Below are 24764 nucleotides of genomic sequence, written 5' to 3' on the forward strand. Positions count from 1 at the left end.
TGCTGCAGCGTCAATATTTTGCGTGTCAGGAACCCGAAAGGCGAAAAAGGAAGAGGGAAAAAAACCAAAGAGAGGAAGAAACGGACAAATCTGTACACATCTCCACAATCATACGACGATACTACTCTTCCCGTTTATCCTACCCGCACCGGGATACGACATAGGGTCATACATAGTATTCCTACCACACATGGAGCTTTCTTAATTATCTCAGTCCCGTCTGTCTTTTTCTCTTTTCGGCTGAGCCCGGCCGATACACATCGTTAGACGTACAGCAATCAGATGAATCAGCATGGCAATATCGAAGTCAATGACACATAATAGCGAGGGTCCGTAGAACACCAAGACCTTATCGCTTCCCTGTTTAACCTGAGCCCTCTCCTCCACAGTAATTCCCTCTGGGCTGAGAAATTGACTGACTACCTCAGTGTCCATAGGTTCTCTAGCACCTCCGCCTGCCCTCGACGTCCGGTTCGGGCTTGATGCCCTACCTGACTCAAGACATTCAAGCTATACTGTATTGTATACAGAGTACATTGCACACACACACATACATACATACATGCAACTTAACTTGCAAGGGTCTAATGCAACCAGGCACACCAGTTAGAGATTTTTTAGGTGCTACTGCGTACTAACTTTAGTTTCTCGACTTGAAGAGAAATGTATGCATCGGGCAACATTGGTTCATCCTAAACCAGGCACAGGCCGTGTATGACTTCGCTTGTCAGGTTGACACAGACAATTTCGACAAGGCGCGCTTGTTCATCCACACAATAATAAGTTTGTTGCGATATTGCTACTCTGTGCTACGCTTCCCGGTCAGTTGATCCAGCAGACCAAGCTGAATCAATCAGGTACCTGGTCCCTGAGAGAGCAACATTGGTGTGCCTCAGGTCACACAAGAATCTGTCTGGTGGATGTCTACCTAGGTAGTTTAAAAACTCTCCGTGACGCACCAGCAGTGGAGGGTGAGGGTGATTCCTCGCTAAAGGTAGAGTTACGGAGCACCTCACCTTGCCTTGGCTGGTGGGAGCGAGCCGTCGCGGCACGGGCTAGGACCATCCCATGGTTCCCATCTCATCCATACCGTTCCTTCCATTCCTTTGCCGTACCGTTCGCTTCCACATTGATGTGCTGCAGGGTCCTATGCTGTTAGAGCTCCCGGATGACGACAGAGGCCTGCCTGCTAAGCTGTATCATGTCTGCGGCATCGATTCATTCAATCATTGATTCATGTTTCTTGACGTGCACACACTTTCGTCTACCTTGCACTACCCGCGTCTCCCAGTCTATAACAAATCAGCACATGGGGGGTTCAGGTCCAGGTGTCGAATAGTGCGTGTGTGTGTGTGTGTGTGTGTGTGTGTGTGTTTGCGTGACCCTTTTCTGTTACCTCCTTCACAGGTGAGTCGGTGAGGTCATGCTCCGTTTCAAACCCTACCACTCTTTCTTTGTTCTTTACACTTCTCACCCGTTTTTGGACGAAGCAGAAACGCGCGAGTTTGTTGGCTACCTTGCCTGGAGGCACCTTAGATACCTTAGGTACAGGCACTGTAACCCTCGAAAGCGAGGCTGTCTTCACTCCCAAGTCAGTTGCCTTATGACGATGCAAATGCTTCCATCCAATGCGACACAATCAGTCGATCGCCAAGTAATATTCGATCTCCTTGATCGAGCGAGATATTGGAGTCTCCTCTTTTTGAAGTTGCACCATCTATCTGTACTTTTCCTCCACTCCCCATTATTGTTTAAATGCTTCATGATGAGTTACGATGTAAGTCTGATCCCATGATACAAATCAATATTCGGGAAAATGGAGACTCCATCATGCTACGGTCTTTGCCAGATCATTCATTCACCGCTTGTCTACAACGCATGCCTCTCATTCTCTTTGCCATTGGCCCTGCAGCGTAGTCCTTGCTCTTGATGCCGTCGCGCGATTACCGCACAAGTCGCGAGGGAGACGCGTGTGAGGTTAGTGAGAGCGCGTCAAAACGCGTCGACGCGTTAATTAAGACATGCATGATCTCCCGGAGTGGCCAATAGAAGAATACGGAAATATGGGTATCAGTGGAGAAGCAGCGCAACCACTTCCGAGCATGATCTGTGCGCACATGAAGTACCTGTTGGGCTCGACATGGGTAAATGCATACAGTGCGGTAGTGGACTTTCTCACGGCCTTACCCTGGAACCAAGAATTCACCCGTAAATCTTTGTCTTCTGCTTCTGTATCTGTAACAAGAACGACGTCAATGGTGAGTCGTTCATTGGTTGGCAGCCCAGAGTTGGCAATATTCCATCCTCTCTGCCCGCTTCACGGACCACATTGCGTCACATACACACACTTCCCTCTCCCTCAGCTACCTTACTGACATGTCCGGCTTCCGAAACTTGGACAGCTCGAGCTAGATGGTATCACTTTGTCTTACAGGAACACCCCCATGGAGGGGAACACAATTCAGGACAAGTAAAGCTTGGTAGCATATGCCTCATAGATGACGATTATTGCCATCCCAGGCAGTCAATATGTGTAAACATTTTTAATCATAACAATTACCGGACTTTATCCATAAATCAGTGTGAGCGGCGTCTCAGACCTTCGGCCCCAATCTTCCTACCCCTTCAGTCACGATGGCTTCTATCTTCCCTTTGCCAAGACTAATGATACAGCCAAAAGAGGCCCTAATCAGATACAAGAGAGACATGTAAACACACCAGACGCGTCCTAAGGTGATACAGTAAACAGATCCATAACCCCTCAATTCAGCTCTCTGTCTCATCATCAAAGACCCTCCCTGCACTCGATTGAGCCAGTCTAGGCAGCCTGTGGAGGAAAAGGAGAGCGGTTCCTTTGCCCAGGTACATCTTATCCTGTCTCCCTCGTGGGGCAATTGCTTTTCTTTGTTAATAACGTATCATATCGAGATCTGTTCGTTCCTGACTAGTGGCGGGCTTCCCGAGTTCTGGGGTCGGATGCAAGTGATGTGACCAAAGAACGAACCCTTTAGACTTCTCTCTCAATGTCTTTACTATTTGTGACCAAGAATTAGGTTAGCACTTATTCAAACTACACACAATACTTCTCTCTCTCGTGGTGTCTACTATGCTCAGAACTTGGAGGACACTGTCTGCCATAAAGCCGGCTACTGATAGCTCGTATACAAACCAGTCAAAACCGATACCATCACCATAAGATAAGTGAACTCAAAGTAAAAGCATCAAACCCCTTCCATCACTCGAAGGTCTGTGTCAAAAACGCCTCATTGCTTTGATACTGAAATGTCTATATATCTTGCCCCTTGCATGTTGTTTGAGTTTTGTAGTGTGGCTGGGTGGTGGGATGGTGAGTTTCTATCAACAGCCAAGTAGCTTCTCAAACACCAGAAACATAAGTTATCACCTACCTACAGTAAAATCAAGATTAAAAAGTAAGATGAAGTCTATCTGGAGAATTAAGAATGGACCACGAGGTTGCAAACTAATACCAGTAAGTAGATATGCCTCCAAGCATGTCGCATATAGCTTACCCTAGACACAGACAATCTGACAAACTCTGACCAGAAGAACCCCTTGCATATGCACATCCAGGGAGCATTGCCCCACGGTGCCTCCAAAGAAGACCAGCTAGGCTACGTAACCTCAAGGGAGTCAATCCTACGAGGATACCTCGTCATGGGGTCAAGCTATTAGAGCTGTATGATGCGCCAAAGTTCATGTGCTTAGCCCATCTGCTCGTCCAAGCAAACCCCAAGTTCCCACACGTTACACGTATTAACAAATTCAAAAGGGTAACGGATAGTGAATGGTGAGGTTGGTATCATAGCCTTCATTCATGGCAGGCACTGTATTACTACATCATAATTATGTCCAAGTCACGACCCCTACGAACGCCAAACACAAGATGATGTTCATCATCAACCCACTCCACAGTCTCACTTCGCTCTCGTTGCCACCAGATGCTGAGACTCCCGTTTTCGATAGTTTCCACCGCAGATACAGGGAGAATTATACCAAAAAAGATCACAGCCGAGCTGATGAATCACATGACCGTCAAATTACATCTCCTCATGCTATGCTGCTACTCGAGATCAAGCTCCCCCTTTTGATTCTAGAAACACGACTCCAACATGTGAATATCCGTGCCAAACAAGGTTAGCGACGGAGATGACGATAAGAAACCGCCGTCAAGCGTATCGTCCAATATTGAGAATTTGGGCTATGCGAGATGTGATGTATGCCAGAATGGAAAACGGAAAAAGAAAAACAACGGCGCCGAATGAACTTGTCGTTGCTGCCGACCAAAAAAAAAAAAAAAAAAAAAAAAAAAAAAAAAAAAAAAAAAAAAAAAAAAAAAAAACAGCACAACGGAAGGCGGGAGTTGTGTCGTTTGTCTTTTCGTAGAGGAAGCGTAGTCGTCGTTGATTAGTTATACTCTTCATATTAATCCGGGAGCAGGCTGTCACTCGCCCACTGCCATTACATAACGATGCAGTCCTTGTCGTCCTTGGGATTCTTCTGCATCTTGCCGTTTCGTGGAGGGGCAACCTCCATGGGAGTGCCCTGGCCGCTGACAGCCGCCTGGATGATGGCTAACCTTTGCTTGGCTCGCTCTTCACCAGCATCGGCAGCCTTGACGTACCAGACATTAGCTTCCAAAACGTCACGCCGGCATCCGATGCCCATCTCTGTAAAGTAGCCGACGGCGTATTGTGCCTTCACGAAGCCTGCACCATGGTTAGCTACTTCATCATCGCTTACACCGCATCAACACAACACTCACCCAAGTCGGCTGATCGACGCGCCCACTCATAAGCCTCCTCCTCATCCTTTTCAAGGATCGGGGGAGCGCCGACCATGTACCACGCACACAATCCCATCATAGCGCCAGCATGTCCCCTTTCAGCAGCGCCAGTATAGAAGTGAACGCTGAGAGCCGGGTCACGAGGGCAGTTAAGTAGGCCATGCTCATAAGCATCACCCATTCGATAATTAGCCTCAGGGTGGCCTAATTCCGCAGCCTGAGTAAAGAGCTCGGCAGCATGAATATCGTCCTTGAAGATATCTGCACCATACCCATTCTCATACAAGCAACCAAGTTGATACGGCGCGGAATTGTACTGAGTATCGGCCGCTTCAGCAGCTAGCTTCATCCACTTAATTCCTTCTCGGTAGCGCTTTTCTCCAAGATCGCCAGATAGACAGGCCTTACCCAAACGCGTCATGGCGCCAGGATGGCGCTTCGAAGCAGCTGTACGCAAGAATTGCACCGCCTTGGCAGGGTCTTTCCGGCAACCCCAACCGAATTCATAGCATAGAGCGGTTCGGTAACCAGATTCAGCGTGACCGTGCTTCGCAGCCAAAACAAATAGAGGGAATGCCGAATTATAATCTTCCTTACCCTTACTGAACAGTCCAGAAGCAAACCCATCCGCGAGATAGTATTGCGCAAAGGGGTATCCGGCACTGGCGAGGCGTTGTAGGATTTGTCGGGCTTCACGAACCAGTTCCTGTGGGCTTGACACAGAGCCTTCGGCAGTTGGGCTGTCGCGACCTTTTTGAGGTTTGGGGCTGTTCTTGCGTGCCTTAGGTTCTGAAAAGTCTAGGCCTTGCTCCTGGGCTGTTGAAATCAAGAATATAGCGAACGAGTACTGAATAGAAGAGTCATTTGTCTTTTTGACGTTGGCACGATACATGTCCAGAGTCTTTTGTGTGCTGAGAAGAGACGCATTGTTACCGATGACAGTTCGAAGATTGGAGTTATCAGGTGTCAACGGCGCCGGAGCCTGCTGAGGATAAGGCGCATGAAGCAACTCAGCATATGTCGACATTCTGACATCAGGAGATTTACGTGAGCCAGCTGGCATAAGACCGGGAGAGCGGCCACGCGAATCAGAATAGACAGAGTACGAAGATGGTGGCCGAGGCAATGAAGTCCTCATATGGCTACCCGAATTCGGAGTAAGATGACGGCCGATGTTTGAAGCACTCTCAGCGAGATCAGAAGCTGACGAGTTTCTGGCCTCTGCATTAGGAACGCTTGTTGGGAAATCCTTTTGATGATGGTACTGAAAAAGAGGCACAGGCTGGGTCTCAAGCATATTTCCTTCGATAATGGAGCTCTCAGGGGAATCGCCAACCGCCTGGCCCTCAGCATTCTCGTTCATTCCTGACAAAGAGCTTGCGCTTGTCGTTGCCGAGGATTCTATAGAAATTTGTTGCGGGTTCGTGCTAGCAGTTTCATTCGATTCACGACTGTTGCGGTACTGGTCCTGATTGCGAACTCTGTCCGTTGGAGTTGTCTTGGTGGGCTCGGCGATGTTTGTCCTTGCAAGCCGCTGCTCAGAGCCCCTTTCAGCCCCGCGGGAATCATCTTGAAACTCTGGAAAGCTCCTTGGTTCTGACCCCAGTCCGTGAGGAGGAGGGGGAGGAGCAGTTTCGGGGGGCGAAGGCAGCGGAAGCAGAGTGCGATCGGCTAGTTCTCCCCTCAGCGATGGCTTCTGAGTATATTCGACATCAGCGTTTGAAGGCTGAACCCAATTCTCCCGTTGGAAATTTACGCGGACGGGCGAGACTGGTCCGTTGCGCAGTTTCGGGCCTTCAGATTCATCGAGATGAGGTATGCGAACAGGGCTACGACGAGAAGAACTGGTCGGTCTCGAAGAGGGCCTCGACGATTCGTTGTAGTTCAACGGTGCCGCAGTAGGAGGCGGTGAAGTATTTATTGCTGCCATGACAAAACGATGGTGAGGCTTTGGCAATGCCGAAGCAGCCAAGCGCAAGTTTGGGTATATTCCAGAACGAGTGTCGAGATGGAGGCGGATTTCGATACCCCGACAAGCGCGCAGGACTCGGCGACCGTGCTATATTCAAGATCACAACGAACCGAATGGGCCGAGACCGATTCTGGACACGCTCAAGAAGACACGAGACGACAGAATATAGCGACCGTGGAGGAGAAGCGATTGTAGTCTGTAGTCAGTGACAGACGGACACTTTAGCGCAACGTACGGAGTGGATGCTGCACGAAGGATATTTGGGTATGGATCCGAAACGCCGCGACACAGCGGAGACAAGGGGCAGCCGGGCAAACAGAGGATAGATCGGCGAGCGACAAGGGGGGTGGTTGGAGAAACGATAGTTGGGGGGAGAGAACCAAGGAGGCTGAAGTGAGAGGAGAGAGCCCTGCTGCCCTGGAATTGGTATAAGGTGATGAGCACAATAAAACGGGAATATCTGGTAATTTTTTGCCGAACCAAGGATAGAAGGGAGGAAGAATGATGGAAAAGCCAAGACTAACTAGACCCAAAATCGGACGGAAGAAAAGAAAATTCCAAGCATTAAGATGAGTGAGTGGACTTTGAGCTGAGATCCAATAAGGTCCTTTTTGTCCTGGGCGCTGCGCCGTCCGATATTTGTGAGGTGAGGTGGCAGTGGTGGTGATGAGGTCCAGGCGCCCACTGGAGTTTAGCTGAATTAGCTAAATTATGGCACATGCGCTTGTAGGGGAGCCTATGTGAGCAATGAATGGAAGCGGAGAGCAGTGGGCAACCGATGGCAGGGACCCATGTAGAAAACCAGTGGGGATTTGTTTGCCTAATCGGTTAGTTAATAAATGATGTCTCTTGTTTAGTTGAAGAACAAAGTGTAGAAGAGTGATTGAGTGTTTGAACATTCCCTTTGAACTACCTAAGAAAACGAATAGGTAAGTCATATAGTCCCGAGGATGTTATTGCTAGATCGAGAGGGCCGGTTAATGACCCAAGTACCCTAATCTATAGGAACCTTTTAGAAAAGGGCATCAACCGCCGAAACCAGGCTGTTTACCTTGGGTAGCAGGCAGGAATCGAAGTTACGAGAGCTGAACTGGTAGTGATTAGGAAGGAACAGGGGTATTTTGCAACCAAGCATCACTCAAGGCAGTGGAGGCGCAGGACCTCTAGGTTCTATTCATTCTATGACTTTGACACCCCCAAGACTCCCGTTTCACTTGTTACACATCCTCTGATTCTGCCTTCAGATCACGAAATGATGATACCACAATAATGACGAGTATACGGAAAGCACACAAGCGCCGTGTATCCGTACATCCAACCCCTTTCCCTTCAGCATGCTACAGTACATACGCGTCAGTTAGGAATGGTAGCTCTAGGAAAGCTCGGCATGGCAAGCGCCTCAAGCGGAAATGGCACGGTTAAAATTGGCCGACCTGTCCCTTTCCAACTTCTCCGAAAAGAAAAGAAGCAGGGAATGACCGGCAGGTCTCAAAATGACAACCACTGCGAGCCCAATTCGTGAATCCCCACGTTGGTCAGAGAGCTGAAAAGCCTCTGTGTAAAGCCTCCCAATGGTACGTCTTGCCATAAACGAAACTGCATATTAGCGTCATTACGACATTAAACATGGCTTAACTAACTCAACTCAAAGGTCCAGGCCAAGCCCAGCCCAGCGGGCTTCTGCGCTAACACGCAAAGGCTTCTGCTATTTCTTGACCGCCATAGCACGCCCACGACACATGGGCGCTTAAATGCTTCGATTTTTAAATGGAGTTTTGGACATGAGCAACTCATGTGTTCTAGTATCATAAAGCCTCGCCGTTGTAACATTACATATTAGTGGTAGATCTTCCAAAATCTGATTTAACGATACAACTTAATTGTGTTGAGTTAGTACAATAGACTTAAATTTTGTGCACCGGGCCATCCTTGTCTGCCATTCCAACTTCAGGTTGTTACCTTAAGATTGTGGCAGCGCTTACCGTTAAACAAGGCTGAGCAGCCGCCATGGCGTCGGTGTTGTCACGCAAATATTACCCTAGAACTTCTTCCACTGGTCGCCTCGTAAAGGAAAAGAAAACCGAAGATTTCCTCAACTGCCACTTTCTGTGGGCTGGTAGCACATAGGTTGCATTTGCTTCGGCAATTGGCCCAGGTATCTGGTAGACATCAATTCCTGTGTCACAGATGTAAATCTTGGTGGACAAGTACAGGAAACCAGCAACTTTATAATATGTTGTGAGGAATATTCCGTCGACAGTTGGTGGCTCACTCTGTCGTATTGGGATATAAACCTTGACCAAACACTTTCCAGGGTGGCCTACCTTAGTAGGTATTGAGGAATACCACGTGGGCACAATTCCTCTTCTCTTCCACTGCAGCTGGTCTTTTTGAATGGGGCGCGGTGTTGGTTGGCGAGGGGTTCTTGTGAGATTGGTCTTTTCAGAACTCAGAATAAACATAACTGAAGTATTTCCCGGGTTCTTGATAGACTACGCGGGAGTTGTACAAAGCAACGTCCTACTCCTTTGGTCAAGGTTCGTGGAACCGAACAGCGGAATCACTGCTGCATGATTTCTGACCTCAGATATATTATTATATTCAAGAGAGAACTGATTTTCTCCAGTGATTTCCTTGACCCATTGAATATCACTAGCAGAGTAGGTTTTGAATTCATGGCGGTCGGGCCGTCGATCGGACGGCCCCACCCGGCCGACCCGGCTGCCACTTAATCCATCCACGATCCGCATGCTCAGTGCTCGTTTCGCAAGATCTTCAGGCAATCTTATCATTCTCAAGAAGTTAAATCAACATGGAATTTTTACGCGCAAGTTATTCCTCAAGTAATGTCTAAGCTCCTGTTGCTGATGACTTCACCATGGATCTGGTCAAACCCCAGAGTTTCCACTCGTCCCAGGATCAAGCTTCTTTTTAAAGTCTGGGGAACCCCACGACAAAGCCACTGCCAGCTCAAGGATACCACCCAACTTTATTAATGAGTTTGTTAAATCACACTTGCAGACTTGACAAGTATCCTGACCATGCTCCGTTCTTGGTTGAAGTATGGCCTGTTGTCTAGATATCTTGTTGTAGGCGCTTGATAGCCTAGATAAGCCTATATTGAGTAAAAAACATCCCAAACACGCCCAACACAATACCTTGACTGTATACTCGTATCAACAGACAGTTTAGACTAAGCTTTGGATCCACTTCAAGTACTGATTGTTCGCACGATATTCGAAGCTTCTACTCCGTACAGTCCCGTGAAACTTCTCGTATAAACGATGAGCTCGCGTCAAGTCTACCCACCTGATGTCGTCGATCTGGCTCGTATCGAAGCTGCTGTCTGCCAGTCATGCACTCATGCAGCCGGAAGGTACAACATCCAGTCTGCACAGATATCTCACCGGGATTTAGCCTTCTGCATCACTTGCGCCGGTAGATCCGAGTATTGAGTCGAAGTCTATGTATTGCCCAGCATGCTACGACTGGCTGTATTATATGATAGAGAAGGCTTCGCTGCTTCAAATGGAGGGCTGCGAAACAAGGGGCCTATTTATTTACGGACTAACTCAATGACCAAAGCATGCTGTAGGATCAAAAGGAGATATGTGGTGATGTTGCGACCATCTAAGCAATGTTGTCGGAACAAAGATTTGGCGTCTATACACATACGATCATTTGGACCGCTGTTGCCAGACTTTGAGTTTACCTGTAATTGGTGGGGTTGGATCACCTTAATAGAAACGACGTATTACCATGGAAACGAAGACGGTTGACGGTTATGTGCTTGAGCTGTAGATAACGTTAGCACGTGGCATAGAGTTCCTCTTTCTCAATCCATGGATCTATAAAGGTAGTCGAATTATCCTACTCCGTACATATTGTATCAAAGACGAAAACCACCATTGCGATGGTCAAGGTAGTTATGGTGCATATTAAGGGCCATACAGCCATAGGAAGAACTAACCTAAGCTAGGTAAATGTTGGGATTGGTACGGAGTACTCCGTAGGCAAGTAAAGAGAGTAGGGATAGCCAGCTAAGAACATTGTTAATCAGGGGTGGTGGTGATTAATATCTCAAGCCTTAAGACATCATTGGGGAGAAATGATCTATATGCATACTAAGGAATGCCTAAAACGAACGGCTCTTGCGCGTGGGGCTTTAAATGCTGATTAAACCCGACAACTTGAATGAATAAACTCGTGATAGCATGGCATTGGCTGTCATCATTAGAACAAACCGTTCTCTCCATGATCTTGACGAAGAGTCGATAAATGGTGCAGAGGACGTGGTCTGTTCAGCTTTGGTATCTGCGTACCTACCTAGGTAGTCAAGGGGAAGCGTAGCAATTACATCAAAGGATCAGATCGGCTTGGGAAGCGAGATAGCGGCGACTGATTTACTAACCCCCTGGCTAGGTACCTGATTGCATTGGCAGAACCTGTTCCTACGGATAAGTGAGTCTGCAAGTCAAGTTTAGTTGGTTGACAAAGGCCGCTTTATATGTACAAACTGGCATTAATGCACACCATACATACACTGACACCACCGCTTGCTCATCATAGCCCTCAAGCGATGGACACCCGAGTAAATGGAGGGCTTGAAATTATCCACACCATTAGCCAAGTCTAATTACTCGCGTGTTTTAATCTCGAATTAGCAAAAGAACAGCCTAGGTATCCAATGTTTGACGACAACATGTTAGATATGGGTCAAAACAGGTTCCTTTATCATAGCAACGCAAACTCGAGATATACCCATTTCACTATACCTTGACCATTGTTCTAACAATGAATTCAGACTCGAAGCATCTGGGCTCTTTCTTTCCTTGAAACGGGAGAACCGAGGAGCCTATTTCTCAGATAAGTCCAAGCATCTGAATCGAGCTGCCGGGGCAACCGCCGGGCCATTAACCCACATCTGCCACAGACAGATGGCCCTTGCAAATCTCAAGCCCAAGAGGCCACAAGCTCGGACTATTTCAAGCTAGCGCGCTCAATTAGTGCAACCATCAGTGGAAAGGCTATTCTCTAATTGGCTTTCATCCGCCCCCTTCACAAGGTTCTCATGCCCAGGATAACGACAAGGGAAGGAGCAACAAGACCGTTGGCCGTTCAATCGCTCTCTCTCGTTTCGCTCCCGTCTTTCTCTTCCCACCTCAACTCGTTCCGTCCAGTCCACCCAGGCATAACCCGTTCGTTGTCGTGGTCTTCGCTCGAGGGACGTTCACTCGGTCGCTTCCTTCTTGTTGTCTTTTGGTTTCTACATTCGCTCCTACCTTACTCTCGCTCTTGTCACTTATGACATACAACAACACTCAACCGGTCCAAGCAAGCACTGCCGTCCCCTGCTGCTACCATAACCGAAAAACCCTGGTAGCCCCATCACTCACTCACTCACTCACTCGCTCGTTCGCTCCCTCTGCTCCACGCCATCGTCGCTCAGTTCTCGTCAATTCCAAACAACGGCGCCCTGTTTTGCTCTGACTGGGTGACAAGTATTTCTTAACTACTTGTAATTCGACTCGACTCCATGATCCTCTCTCCACACTGAGCCTTGATCGAGTCGACTCTCGACAAACGACACGCGGGCACTGCCTGTCCCGTGCTTCACCTTACTCGTCTCCTCAGAAACTTTCCACCTCTACAGGGATATTCCCAACTCAAACCTAAACCTCGAGAGAGGTTGTTGTAACAACCACAACATATCCTTTCGTAAGTCGCAGATCCTATTTGTCTTGTTTCGTCTCGAATCTTCAATCTCTTGTCGGCTTTTCACCTCCATGAATACTTGATGTTGCTGGAACTTGGCGCTCAACATATCGTGTTCTCCTTTCTTGTTGATCGACACGCACCTCCCTACTCGATACCGCCTCCTTCAGCTTCCCTACGACCCAAGGGTCGAGTTCCCTGAAGCTCGGCGCTCAGCCCGCATACGCTTTTTAACGTCTGGCTTCCGAGGTTTGTCTTCCTTCTAACATTGCTCTGCCAGGACGATGTCTCTTCCCGAAAGGCCGGGTGCAAGCCCGAGCTATAATCAGCGCAATGTTTATCGCAACTCGCCCTCAAGGCGATCTAGACCTGTCGATATCGAGACTGGTGGCTACCATGCTGTAGATAATACGGCCCAGCATCAACGTGGGAGATCCGGTTCTTCGTTCGCAGAGTCAATCGGTGTTAATTCGAATACAGAGAGCATGCCTCTGTCGCCAACATCTCCCGATGGCCAATCACGTCGCGCTGGTCCAGATCAACCCATATCCCGAAAACGAAGCTTGATTCGCCCAGAGAGAAACAGAATCGACAGAGACCATCGCAACTACCATTACCACAAACATGCAGCTCACATGAATGTTCTTCCATCCTCAACAGGGAATGACCCTATTTACGAGGACTTTGAAGCTTCGACAGACCGCTCCAATTCGAACTTGAACGACGGTGGTTCCGACAGTTCCCCTCGACAAAGGCGAACCGTTAGCGGAGAGCAGGAGAAGGGCGCTGCTGTGGCATCTACCATGCCCACCCCAGATCGCACAAAATCAGGTAAGATCAAGAAGAGATCGAAGCGCCATTCAAAACCGCCAAAGCGTATAGAAGAGCAGCTTCGGCCGCCTACCTTCTGGAATGTCTACTGCGCAATCGTCACTTTCTGGGCTCCCGGATTCATCATGAAGTGCTGTGGTATGCCGACGAGGGCGCAGCAGAGAGCCTGGCGCGAGAAGATGGGCCTTATCAGTATCATCCTCGTTATCATGGCCATCGTTGGTTTTCTCACTTTTGGTTTCACTGCAACGGTTTGCGGAGCCCCTGCCGAGCGACTACGCGTCAATAAGGTTGACGGCGGAAACATGATCTTCCACGGCGTTGCTTACGATTTGTCGAAATCTCATCACCCCCCTGCCCAGGGCATGCCTCTTCGTTCGGACGGACTCGGTCCCAATGTTCTTTATGATCTTCCCGAAAAGCACGGCGGACAGGATGGTAGCTTTTTGTTTCAAAATGTCAACGGCCGATGCAAGGGTTTGATCACTCTTGCTAAAGACTCAGATGTGCCAACCAACAAGGATGGCGATCTGGCCTGGTACTTCCCTTGCACAACCTTTAACCAAGACGGCTCAAGCAAGGTTAATTTGACCACACCGTACTATTCTGGTTACGCCTGTCATACGACGCTCAACTCTCGAAATGCTTTTTACCTTGACTTGAGTGGTTCCGCAGATGTTTACTTCACCTGGGACGATATCAAGAACAGCTCGCGTAACCTTATTGTCTACTCTGGAAATGTTTTGGACCTTGATCTCCTCCGCTGGTTCAACATGAGCCAGGTCAATATTCCCAAGAGGTTTGAAGAGTTGCGAGACAAGGACTCGGAAGTCAACAAGGCCATTCGTGGCCGCGACGTTACTCGCATGTTCCAGTCTTCCTCAGACAAGAAATACGCGGAATGTTTCGAGGAAATCATCAAGGTTGGCTCTGTGGATACTGAGACAATTGGTTGCATTGCCTCCAAGATCGTCCTTTACTGTGCGCTCGTTCTCATTCTTTCAGTTGTCGGTGTTCGGTTTCTGCTGGCTATCATCTTCCAATGGTTCCTTTGCCGCAAGTATGCCCCAACCAAGACCTCCCAGAGTTCTGACCGTAGGAAACGAAACAAGCAAATTGAAGATTGGTCCGAGGACATCTACCGTGCTCCTGTAAGACTACCTGGAGATGTTGGAAGCACTGTCTATGGATCGTCAGACCGAACAAGCAAACGAGGATCTTTCCTCCCCACTACTTCTCGATTTTCATCTGTCGGTGGCCCTGATGTTCGGGCATCAACTGGACGTCGCATGCCGACCACCATGGCGAGCCAAGGTGCCTCGAATCAGCTTCTGACACCCGGCTCAATCTTCAAGCAGGGCAACGACAGCCGTGCCAGTTTCCTTCGATCTGATCCCTACTCAAGCACGCCTACTGATGGACCCGGCCCTGCTGGTTTCATTCATGATTCTGTTGTTCCTCAGCCTCCTTCTGACTGGATGCCCTTCGGCTTTCCATTGGCTCATACGATGTGCTTGGTTACTGCATACTCTGAAGGAGAGGAGGGTATTCGAACCACTCTGGACTCGATCGCAACCACCGATTATCCCAATAGCCACAAGGTTATTGTTGTTATCTGTGACGGTATCATCAAGGGCAAGGGTGAAACAATGTCGACACCTGACGTATGCTTGGGCATGCTGAAAGATCACTCTATTCCCCCTGACATGGTTGAGCCTTTCTCCTACGTGGCTGTCGCAAGTGGTTCCAAGCGTCACAACATGGCCAAGATCTATTGCGGCTTCTACGATTATGGAAGAAACTCTCGCATCCCTGCTGATCGCCAGCAGCGAGTGCCCATGATGGTTGTGGTCAAGTGCGGAACTCCTGATGAAGCCACCAAGTCCAAGCCCGGTAACCGTGGAAAGCGAGATAGTCAAATTATCCTCATGTCTTTCCTCCAAAAGGTCATGTTCGATGAACGAATGACAGAACTCGAGTATGAAATGTTCAACGGTCTCTGGAAGGTGACGGGAATATCGCCTGACTACTACGAAATTATCCTCATGGTTGACGCCGATACAAAGGTTTTCCCCGACAGTCTGACACACATGATATCGGCCATGGTGAAAGATCCTGAGATCATGGGTCTTTGTGGTGAAACCAAGATTGCCAACAAACGGGACAGCTGGGTCACAGCTATTCAAGTATTTGAATACTTTGTCTCTCATCATCTTGCCAAGTCGTTCGAGTCTGTTTTTGGTGGTGTTACTTGTTTACCTGGTTGCTTCTGCATGTACCGCATTAAGGCGCCCAAGGGTGGCCACAACTACTGGGTCCCCATCCTGGCTAACCCCGATATTGTTGAACATTACTCTGAGAACGTGGTCGAAACTTTGCACGAGAAGAACCTCTATCTGCTTGGTGAAGATCGTTTCCTGACAACCCTCATGCTTCGAACATTCCCCAAGCGAAAGCAGGTCTTCATCCCCCAAGCAGTATGCAAAACGACCGTGCCGGACGAGTTCATGGTGCTCCTTTCTCAGAGACGTCGTTGGATCAACTCTACCATCCACAACCTGATGGAGCTGGTTCTAGTCCGTGATCTCTGTGGTACCTTCTGTTTCTCCATGCAGTTTATCATTTTCGTGGAACTAGTCGGCACTCTAGTTCTCCCTGCTGCTATCGCGTTCACCTTCTACGTTGGTAAGTAACATTTTATTCTCAACATGAGACAATCACTGACAATCACAGTCATCACATCTATTATCCACTCGCCACCACAGATCATTCCCCTAGTTCTCTTGGGTTTGATTCTTGGTTTGCCTGGTCTTCTTGTCGTCATCACCGCACACTCTTGGTCCTACATTGTTTGGATGCTCATCTACCTGCTTGCACTGCCAATTTGGAACTTTGTCCTACCTACTTATGCTTTCTGGAAATTTGACGACTTCTCATGGGGCGAGACTCGAAAGACAGCTGGTGAAAAGACGAAGAAGGCAGGCCTCGAGTATGAGGGTGAGTTTGACAGCAGCAAGATCACCATGAAGAGATGGGCCGAATTCGAACGCGACAAGCGCTCGAGAAGCGGCTATTGGGGTTCACGTGAGAACGTCGTTGGTGGTGGTGGTGGAAGCTGGACCAGCCCTCCTGGCCACCAGTATAATGATGAGTACTTTTCTGATGCTTGAATTCGGGGACATCGGATTAAAGGGAAAAAACATGTTGAGAGCGAACGGTGTTTTTGATGATGATGGAATGCATGCACATATATGTAATAAGGGGGTAACATTTTAGTATTCATGTTCTGATGCCCGGGGTGGGCGTTGGCGGACAAAGGTCCTATTTTTGTATAGAGTCAGTTGGATTGGAGACGGCGTTATTCCAGCGACTAATTAAAAATAGTATAATTTGGATGATTTCAAAGGAAATTTATGCATGTCAACTTCGTGATGAAGTAATGTTGTTACGCCATTGAAGTTCAGCAAGTGATGTGATTAACAATAATCGGGGCGGGTTGTGCGTATTGTATGCTTGATTGCTTGATAAACATCACCAGTGAAGCTCCAACAAAGATGATATACCCATCACCCGCCAGAATGTGAAAAGACAAGTGTGATGTGAGCGACGCAGATGACTTCCAAGTAGGATAGCACCGATTCTCAACCGTTACGATCCAGTAAAACTTCAAGGAAGAATTTCCAAAAAGACACAAGCAGTTGTCATTAAGAGGCTGTTCAACTCGAAGCCAAAGAAAGCCAAAGGTAACTAACTATTCCATCAAGTCCAAAACTCCTTTCGCCATGCACATCTTCTCGTAACGCCAACGAGCCGCAGAAACCAACAAGCGACTCAGTGCAATAGCCCTACATGGAATGCATCATTTTGTTCATGATGGTCGTCAACAAGAAATAGACAAAAAACGCCTCGCTCTTCTCATGCCATATCATGATTCTTGCTTCCTCGAGTGGTCTACATCCTCCCCAAGTTCCCAAGGCTTTCGAGGGTCGACGTAGGTAGAGATACGCTGATCTCCCCATCGAGCTCCGACAGTAACCCATACATGTTTCTGGGGTGCGTGGTTACTGATGGTTTCCCGGTGACCACCCCAGCGAAGGCGGGATTCTCGACTCATTTGACTGTTGCCCAGGCCACCATTGGTCACCCATTCCTTCACGACATCCTTGATAAAGACAATCTTGCGTCGGAAATCATTGGCAGCAGGAATACCCTGTAACTCAGGCGCAATCTCAGGACGTCTTCTTGTTGTGGTTGTGGTTCGGCCAGCGCGAGCGGCTGCAGGCTTTGCCTGGAAGTTCAACAATGTCTGCAGAGGGTACGATAGCATCGCTCGGTCATCAAGTGCAGCGGCGCCGATAGTGCCAGTGGCCGCAAGTCTCTCGGCAGCGTCCTGGGGGAGGTGCCAGAAGTGACACCAGGTCCCCGTGTGATCGATAACGATCTTTGTATGATCTGGGAAATTGAACTGTGCAAGTTAGCTTGATGTCGTCGAAACCGCCCAGATGTAGTCACGTACCTGAAGATGGCCATCGCAGAAGACCCAGCAGCCAACATCTCCGAATCGCTGGTAAAATGTGACGAGCTCAGCTACTGTACCCTTCTGCCCAGGGGACATGGCACCAGCCGGGTCGGTCTCTTCAACCGGCACGAAATCGTCCCGTCCAAAAGCAATCATGTAGTTAGCAAATTTCTTCCAGAGAATAATTCTCTCGCGCTTCCGATGCTGAAAGATGTCCCTACCGGGCTGCATCTTGCCTGCAGTCCCATCTTCTTTCACAGCTACTCGAAATTGCTCCGGAGAGACAACTACCTCCGAAAGGCCGGCCTCGCCATTATTCTCGAAGAACTTGATAGGTTCTGACATTGGGAGAGGCTGTACCCTATCCTCGTACGTCTCGTCCTTACCGCGAACGATGTGTCTCTCGGCACCACGAATGAATACCCCAGCAGGAGGAAGCAATGCGGGCTTGCCGTTTTCCGTGGTTGGGATGTCCCGAAGAATGCAGCCAACACTACCGTCGTTCAAGATGTATCCAAGGCCGAATTTGTTGGTGTAGTCTACCCATTTGACAACAACATGGGGATGTGGTGGTGCAACAGTCTTGGATGATATTATAGCCATGGTCCTTGAGTTTAGAGCTCTTTCAAGCTCATTCTGAAGGCGATGCAGACGATCCAAAACTGCGTCGGGCTTCGTTCCGGAGATTCTATCTTGCCGCTCGGAGGCGCTGAACAGCGTTGCAGGTCGCATGCCAGTAGTATCCTTCTTAGGGGGTGCAGCTGGCGCAGGGGGGGCTGTGGTGGCAGGGGCAGATGCTTGACGGTCGAGCGACGGTCGTTCAGAAAGCTGTCGCTCTGCAGGTTGCTGAGAAGTTGCTCTTGGCGGAGGTGCTGATCGAGTCGAAGTTCGCAGGCTCTTGCCGACAGACTCAACAGTTTCCCTTGGAGGAGCTTCTCGAGGCAGTTCCTTTCGTGTTCTTGTACGCAAGCTCTGGGAAGCCGAAAGTGTTGCTTCGGGCGCTGGGCGGGGTTTTGCGGATACCATAGTGCCTGCTGGCCTGTGTTGCATCCTCTGCTGCGCAGCAAAACTCTGAGGAGGTTGACGAAGGAGACCTGCCGGTGCTCGTTGAGTAGCTGACAAAGGGTCCTCGGTAGACACGCTTGCCTGTGCAGCCAAGGATGCTGTGTACCTAGCCTTTATCTGCTGTTGCTCCTTCAACCACTCTTCGAATGGTCTGTAGACAATTCCTTCTTCGAGAGGGATCATCGGTGTCAGCCCAGCCTTCTCCTCAGCGGCCATCTCCTTCCACGTCTGAGTGTGAACGACTTGAACTGGGGCGTAAGGGCCGATGTCACACTCTCGACACATGTCCTTGAAGTTCCTGTATGATTGTGCTTGCAAAGCACTACTCATTCGAGTGGCGTAAAATTCCTCCCGGTCCGGGGGGACTTCTCTTAGGCGCGAGCTCATTTCCGCTTCGGTAGGCATATAACCACAGGTGAAAAAGGGGTGTTGGATAATTTCCTCCGGTTCCGGTCGGCTTTCAGCATCTTGAAGCATCGTGGCAACTAGTTCCTTAGCTTCCTGGCTGATGTATCTTCGTGATGTTTCCGCCGATGGCCAATCATAATCCCTCTCTCGAGCTCGGCGGTAAATTTCGTCCGTGGTCGAGGATTGAAACGGTGGCTTCGATGTAAACATGGCGTACATGATAATGCCCAGGCTCCAGATGTCAACCATGTGGTCATGCCCCTTCTTTCCTTTCTCCAGAATCTCGGGAGCAATGTAATTAGGTGTTCCGCACAAAGTTGTGCGACGGATGGTGTGCATATCGCGACCAGTCACCAACAGAGCGGCAAGACCAAAATCACCGATCTTCGCGTTCATCTGAGAGTCAAGGAAGATGTTACCCATCTTCAGGTCACGGTGAATGATGCCCTTGTTGTGCATATACTTGATGGCACCGGCGATCTGGACTGAGTAAAAGCGGACTTCGGGCTCAGTGAGACCTTTCCTTCGCTTCACCATATCCATGAGAGAGCCGTTCGGACACAATTCGAGAATCAGATATGTGCATTTCTCGTATGAAAAAGCTCTCAAGAATTGAACGATGTTTTTGTGCTTCATCTTTGAGTGAATCTGGAGCTCGGTTTGGAACTGAAACATGTTAGATGTGTGTCAATGTATCTTCTTTCTGTTGCAAACCTTTTGTTCCATTTTGGGAGGCATGTGGCTCTTGACAATCTTCAGAGCAAATCGCTGCTTTGTGGGTAATAATTGGCCACTGTAACAGACTGCGAAGCCACCCTTTCCGAGCAGTTTGCCGACCTGATACGTTGCTCCATCAGGCCGATCGGTGCTTGGAGGCTCAGGGACTTCTGTAGGCGGGGGTGGAGGGTGTTCCTTCTCCTTGGCGGCCTTGAGTTGGGCGGCCGTTTTTGTTTTGATGTCGGTCACTTTGGGTACTCGCTGGGCGTTGGCATCCCTAGGGGACAAGGCCTCGAGATCGACGCCGCCTCGGGGCACTAGCCTATGAGCCATAGCTGATGAGAAGCTCGGATACTGTGATACGAAAATTCAACGAGTTTGTGGACGGTCGTTGCCAAACAGACGAGCGGGCTAGAAGGTCAGCAACCGCGTTGTAGTGTCGCAAGTATCGGACTAGGATAAAAGGTTAGCAACACCGAAGTGAAGATGGGACGCAAGAGCCGAGTGCATGTCCAATGGCTTTATGTACAGTAGACGAGATGGTGATCCAGTGGAACCAGTGGGCAGAACTCACGAGACTCGCGACGTCAACATGCAAGACGAATGAAAGAAAGTCGCCTATTCGTGCAGTAAAAGCCAAGGATGTTAAATAATGCTGAAAACTGAGATGCTATCGTTCGATGCTATGGGTTAGTATTTGTGAGAGCAAGAAACCCGACGAGCGACGCTTGAGCGAAGAAAGATGGAGAGAAGTCATCAGTTGCCGCGACTGGTGGTTTGTGTACTTTCTTAGCAGGCTGTTGCCGCTGGCAACCACAGAGCTGGGGCGGGCCGTGGAGTTGTCCAATCAAATAACACCCTGTCTCGTCTGTGCCTCTGGCTAGCCAATCAAGGAATTTCAATCCTTGAACGACAAGGCCAACATTCGGCCTGGATTTGCTGAAATGGAGCGGTCAATTAATTGGCAGGTATTTTTCGTACTCTTGTTTTGAATGGTTATCTTACATCGTAAGTCATGAATATCTAAGTCTATAGTGGAGAAGAGGCTATAATATGATGAGAAACAAAAGGGTGCATAATTACCAAGTGCCAGCTGTCCATTGTCCAATATTCCAGCTGTCCATGAGCGAGTCTCCCTTGTATTTCGAGATTTGAAAAGTGCTTCAGTTTCCCTCTGTTGGCTCTCCTGCTTGCAGCGGGTTTCCAGGCACATTTAATTTATTCGTTTGCCGATTTGAGTGTTGTGATACTTGTAACGCCGGGACCAGCAATTGATTTGTCTTAGGATCCCTCAACTGGCGCAGTGTCTCCTCCAAGCTTTCATATCTTTCCCTGTGCTTCTTTTCCGCCTCTTCTAGCTCGTCTTCCCTCTTCTTCAGCTCTTCGAGTTTCTGGTCCAATTCTTCTATCCGCAATTTGTTCATATCGGGCTTTTGTGACGACTTCCAGGTTTCGTAGACAATCAAGGCGATGGCTACCGAGAGGATGAACGCATCTCCAATGACATCAGCGAATAGATCCACAGCTTTGTTCTCGGGAAGTGGCCTGAATTTGCGTCTCCAGATGTTTTGAAACGCTATGCTCTTCTTAGGGAGTTCGGGAGCCTGCTTCTGTTTGAGCTGATCGTCTCGTTTCTGCTGCTCTTCTGTCTTGACCGTTGGTGCCTCGGCCTTTTCTTTTGCTCTTCGTTCGGCGTCTGGGTTCCGTAACAATGCGACTGACATCCTCATGTTCAATTGATGCATGTATTGGCCGTATCGGGCAGCGAACGCTCGGAACCGCGGGTGATCGTGTGCCTGAGCTTTGATGTGATTCTGAGGAGCTGTCAGTGCCTGGTCCAGCTGCGACAAGGGATATTCGTACGGCGCCATATTTTGAGACATGCCTAACAAGAAGAGATGCAAGCTTGAATAGCGGAAGAGGAACCATGAGTGCTGGTGGTTTAGGAACTCTTGGCTCCAGTGTTGAAAGCCGCTTGCCAAGCTGTCTCGTAGGTTGGATATTTGATCGCTGGTGGGGCTTCTATGGCGGAGAGTCAATTGAAGCTCAAATGCTGATGTCACGTCAACAAAGCACACAATACAGAAGAGTTCGACTCGTTTGGAAGTGCAAGGGCAAATTTGATTCGAGGACTCACTGATGATATCAAAAGAAAGTAAGGTACGTCATTCTATGTAATTGGATATTTCGAGGAGAGTCGATGCCGTCTCTTCCGGAGCCGTGATATTCCGTGCTGGCATAGGTTGGTAGATAGACCAGGGATGAGAGTCTTGTAGAGCTCTGATTGGTTACTCAACTCATTCCTCCATTCACACAGCACGAAACTTTCTGTGTGGGTTGAATTGACACTCACTGACAACAGGATTCCCTACTTACGAGAACACAGATAGAGAGACAATCTTTTTACTTTGTAGATTGTAATACAGAAATCACCCTCTGTACCTCGAATTCTAAGCACGAAGCCAAAGATATTGACAGCCTCCGTGTCATCAACTGGTGATATGAAGCTCACTCTTGAAGAAGAAAGCTCTGACATGAAACATGTCGGCCGCTGTGTTGGAGATGATAAACGCCGAAAATTACGGATACGCCTGCTCAATTATCGTGCTGCCGATTTCTGTTGGTTGCTCTTCCTTCACCAAGTCCCTACCTACCTCCTAATCTCAGGCAGGTGGGTAGGCCGCAGTCACCCAGTAGGTACTGCTCAGCTGTCGCTTTCCTTCCTTGAAACTTGTCTCCTATATCTCAACATGATAAAGTCGTAGATTACTACCAGGCTCCATTGACAGGCATCACGACTCAACACATCCTCAATAAATCATTCCAGGGCTCGCGGAATCTTCTGGGCAAACATTACTCTTGGGGACTTGCACCTCAAACTTGACTGATCATGTTTTGTTCATCCTTACGGAAGCGAAGAGAATGGGCTGCGGCGGTTCATTCTCTAGCAACAAGCTCGTCGACATGGAAAGGTTGGTTATCGGTGTGACCTGTTTGCTATAAGGTATTATCACGCACACACTCACACTAGCGTCCCTAGAAAGCAACCTGGAGGGTTGCGATATCACGTTTCCGATTCTCGTTCCCAACAGCCCACCCGCTACCTTCAGAGCAATTGCCTCGTCGTTGTCTGAGCTGCAGTCTTCTGAGGAAAAGGCGCGAGTGATAAGACTGTCGCTTATGAATGGAGGAGAACATATCGCTGTGATATTGCTTTTGAATGGTCACAAGCCCATGGAGTCTTTTTCTCGGCTGCAAATTGAGTACTTCTTCAAATCGCTGGCTTGCCTATTACCTGTTGACTTACTCTATAGGATGTTGTGCTCAGGTTGTCCCATCCCTATGATCCCCATTTCTACGACCCAAGATTTTGCCCACTGCCTTGAATTGCTCAGGCGGGATCACATTGGGAAGAATCCTGCTGTCAATACTGAGCAACAAGCAACTCATGAGAACTTAGTATCCTGGTGCGTCGAAGGCAAATCTCTTTCAAGAGACCAGGTCAATGTTCTGACCGGAATCACCTCTGGATTCCGAGGCTTCGCAGACCTCTACTTCAGCCCAGGCGGCCGGGCTGCAATATGCGAATACCTTGGAGATAGCGATGGTGAGCGAGTCGTCTCGTTTCTCTCCAATGGCCCGTCACACGTCCGCGAGCAACCAGGAATAACAGATGCACCCAATGTGTGATAAGCCAGATAGTTGGTCACGTTTCCGAGATACAGGGCGGTAACGACGAGTCTGCTTACCGAAGACTTATAATGCGTTTTGTATAATGGCATGACAATGGTTCAGTGCAGAATTAGATCTTACAAGGAACGTCGTTTAGATCGATCATCCGCCCAGTATTCTGGGTCACAGTCTGTGGTGCAGGGCGGTGTCGCTGAAATCATGACAGGCATCAGGGCAAAAGTACAGGGGTGAGCGATGGTACATGCAAGCTTAATGTATTTCGAAAGAGTGATAGCGAAAATGAGCTGTTGGTTCTCTATCTCTGCGTCGTTGAACTCGTTCGCCGTTGTTGAGACAGGGTAGTCTACTAGGCAATGTAGGTGATAGAACAAGTATCCACCGGGCAACCGAGTGATGCAGATGCGGCTGACCTGGCTGGTGGAAGCTGAACCAATTGGAGCGATGCTGCAACCGCCGAGCTAGGTAGGCGACAATACGAATCGGGCTCAGTTTGCTCGTGGTAGGCCTCAGGCTCAGTTATCACGCACTATCGGCGATTCGGACGAGCCGATACCTTCGCTTGCATGTTTGGGGGCAAGTCACAGCTTGTGGTCTTGGTCGATACGGTGAGGGAAAAACGACCAAGCCGCAGCTCTGTGAGGTGGTATGAGAAGAGTGATAACCGGCACTAGCTCAAGATGATGGTCAAGAAACCAAGAACAGAAGTGGTGCTATCCACATCAGATGATGGATGGTGACAAGAGCTGTTGGACGCACTCTAATCGGTACCGAGGGATAGGTTAAGGAAACGGATCGCAACCGCTCGATCCAAAGATTCGGGAACACTCTGAACAAATGAAGCAATCGTGTTTCGAGAAGCGCTTTAATATGGGGGCGCAATGTCTCATCAGTTGTTTAATGACAACCAACATGCTTTTGACGATAACCAACACCAGATCTTCCCCAGATCCTCTTCACCCAACAACTGCTCGACAGGGCAAGTTGCCACAATGAGCGTGACGAGTGGCACAAAGCATCGTGGTATAAAAAAAGAACACCAC

At 48.9% G+C, this 24764-nt stretch overlaps 4 protein-coding genes across 4 annotated transcripts; 1 reads left to right on the forward strand and 3 right to left on the reverse strand.

Annotated features, from left to right (window-relative positions):
- Positions 1-4479: 4479 nt before the first annotated feature.
- On the reverse strand, positions 4480-6734 carry J7337_000619 (uncharacterized protein; the record flags this gene model as incomplete). Its single annotated transcript, XM_044818367.1, has 2 exons — positions 4480-4727; positions 4784-6734. 2 exons carry the CDS (start codon positions 6732-6734, stop codon positions 4480-4482), a joined length of 2199 nt encoding a protein of 732 aa, XP_044686069.1.
- Positions 6735-12775: 6041 nt separating this feature from the next.
- Positions 12776-16492, forward strand: CHS4 (Chitin synthase 4; the record flags this gene model as incomplete). Its single annotated transcript, XM_044818368.1, has 2 exons — positions 12776-16007; positions 16056-16492. 2 exons carry the CDS (start codon positions 12776-12778, stop codon positions 16490-16492), a joined length of 3669 nt encoding a protein of 1222 aa, XP_044686070.1.
- Positions 16493-17247: 755 nt separating this feature from the next.
- J7337_000621 (uncharacterized protein) lies at positions 17248-20364 on the reverse strand (the record flags this gene model as incomplete). The annotated part of the gene is made up of 3 exons (XM_044818369.1): positions 17248-17787; positions 17839-19980; positions 20029-20364. The coding sequence occupies 3 exons, from the start codon at positions 20362-20364 to the stop codon at positions 17248-17250; spliced, it is 3018 nt and encodes a 1005-aa protein (XP_044686071.1).
- Positions 20365-21194: 830 nt separating this feature from the next.
- J7337_000622 (uncharacterized protein) lies at positions 21195-21902 on the reverse strand (the record flags this gene model as incomplete). The annotated part of the gene is made up of 1 exon (XM_044818370.1): positions 21195-21902. One exon carries the CDS (start codon positions 21900-21902, stop codon positions 21195-21197), a length of 708 nt encoding a protein of 235 aa, XP_044686072.1.
- Between the last annotated feature and the right edge of the window lie 2862 nt (positions 21903-24764).

Source organism: Fusarium musae, chromosome 1 (assembly GCF_019915245.1).
Source record: "Fusarium musae strain F31 chromosome 1, whole genome shotgun sequence".
NCBI lineage: Eukaryota > Fungi > Ascomycota > Sordariomycetes > Hypocreales > Nectriaceae > Fusarium > Fusarium musae.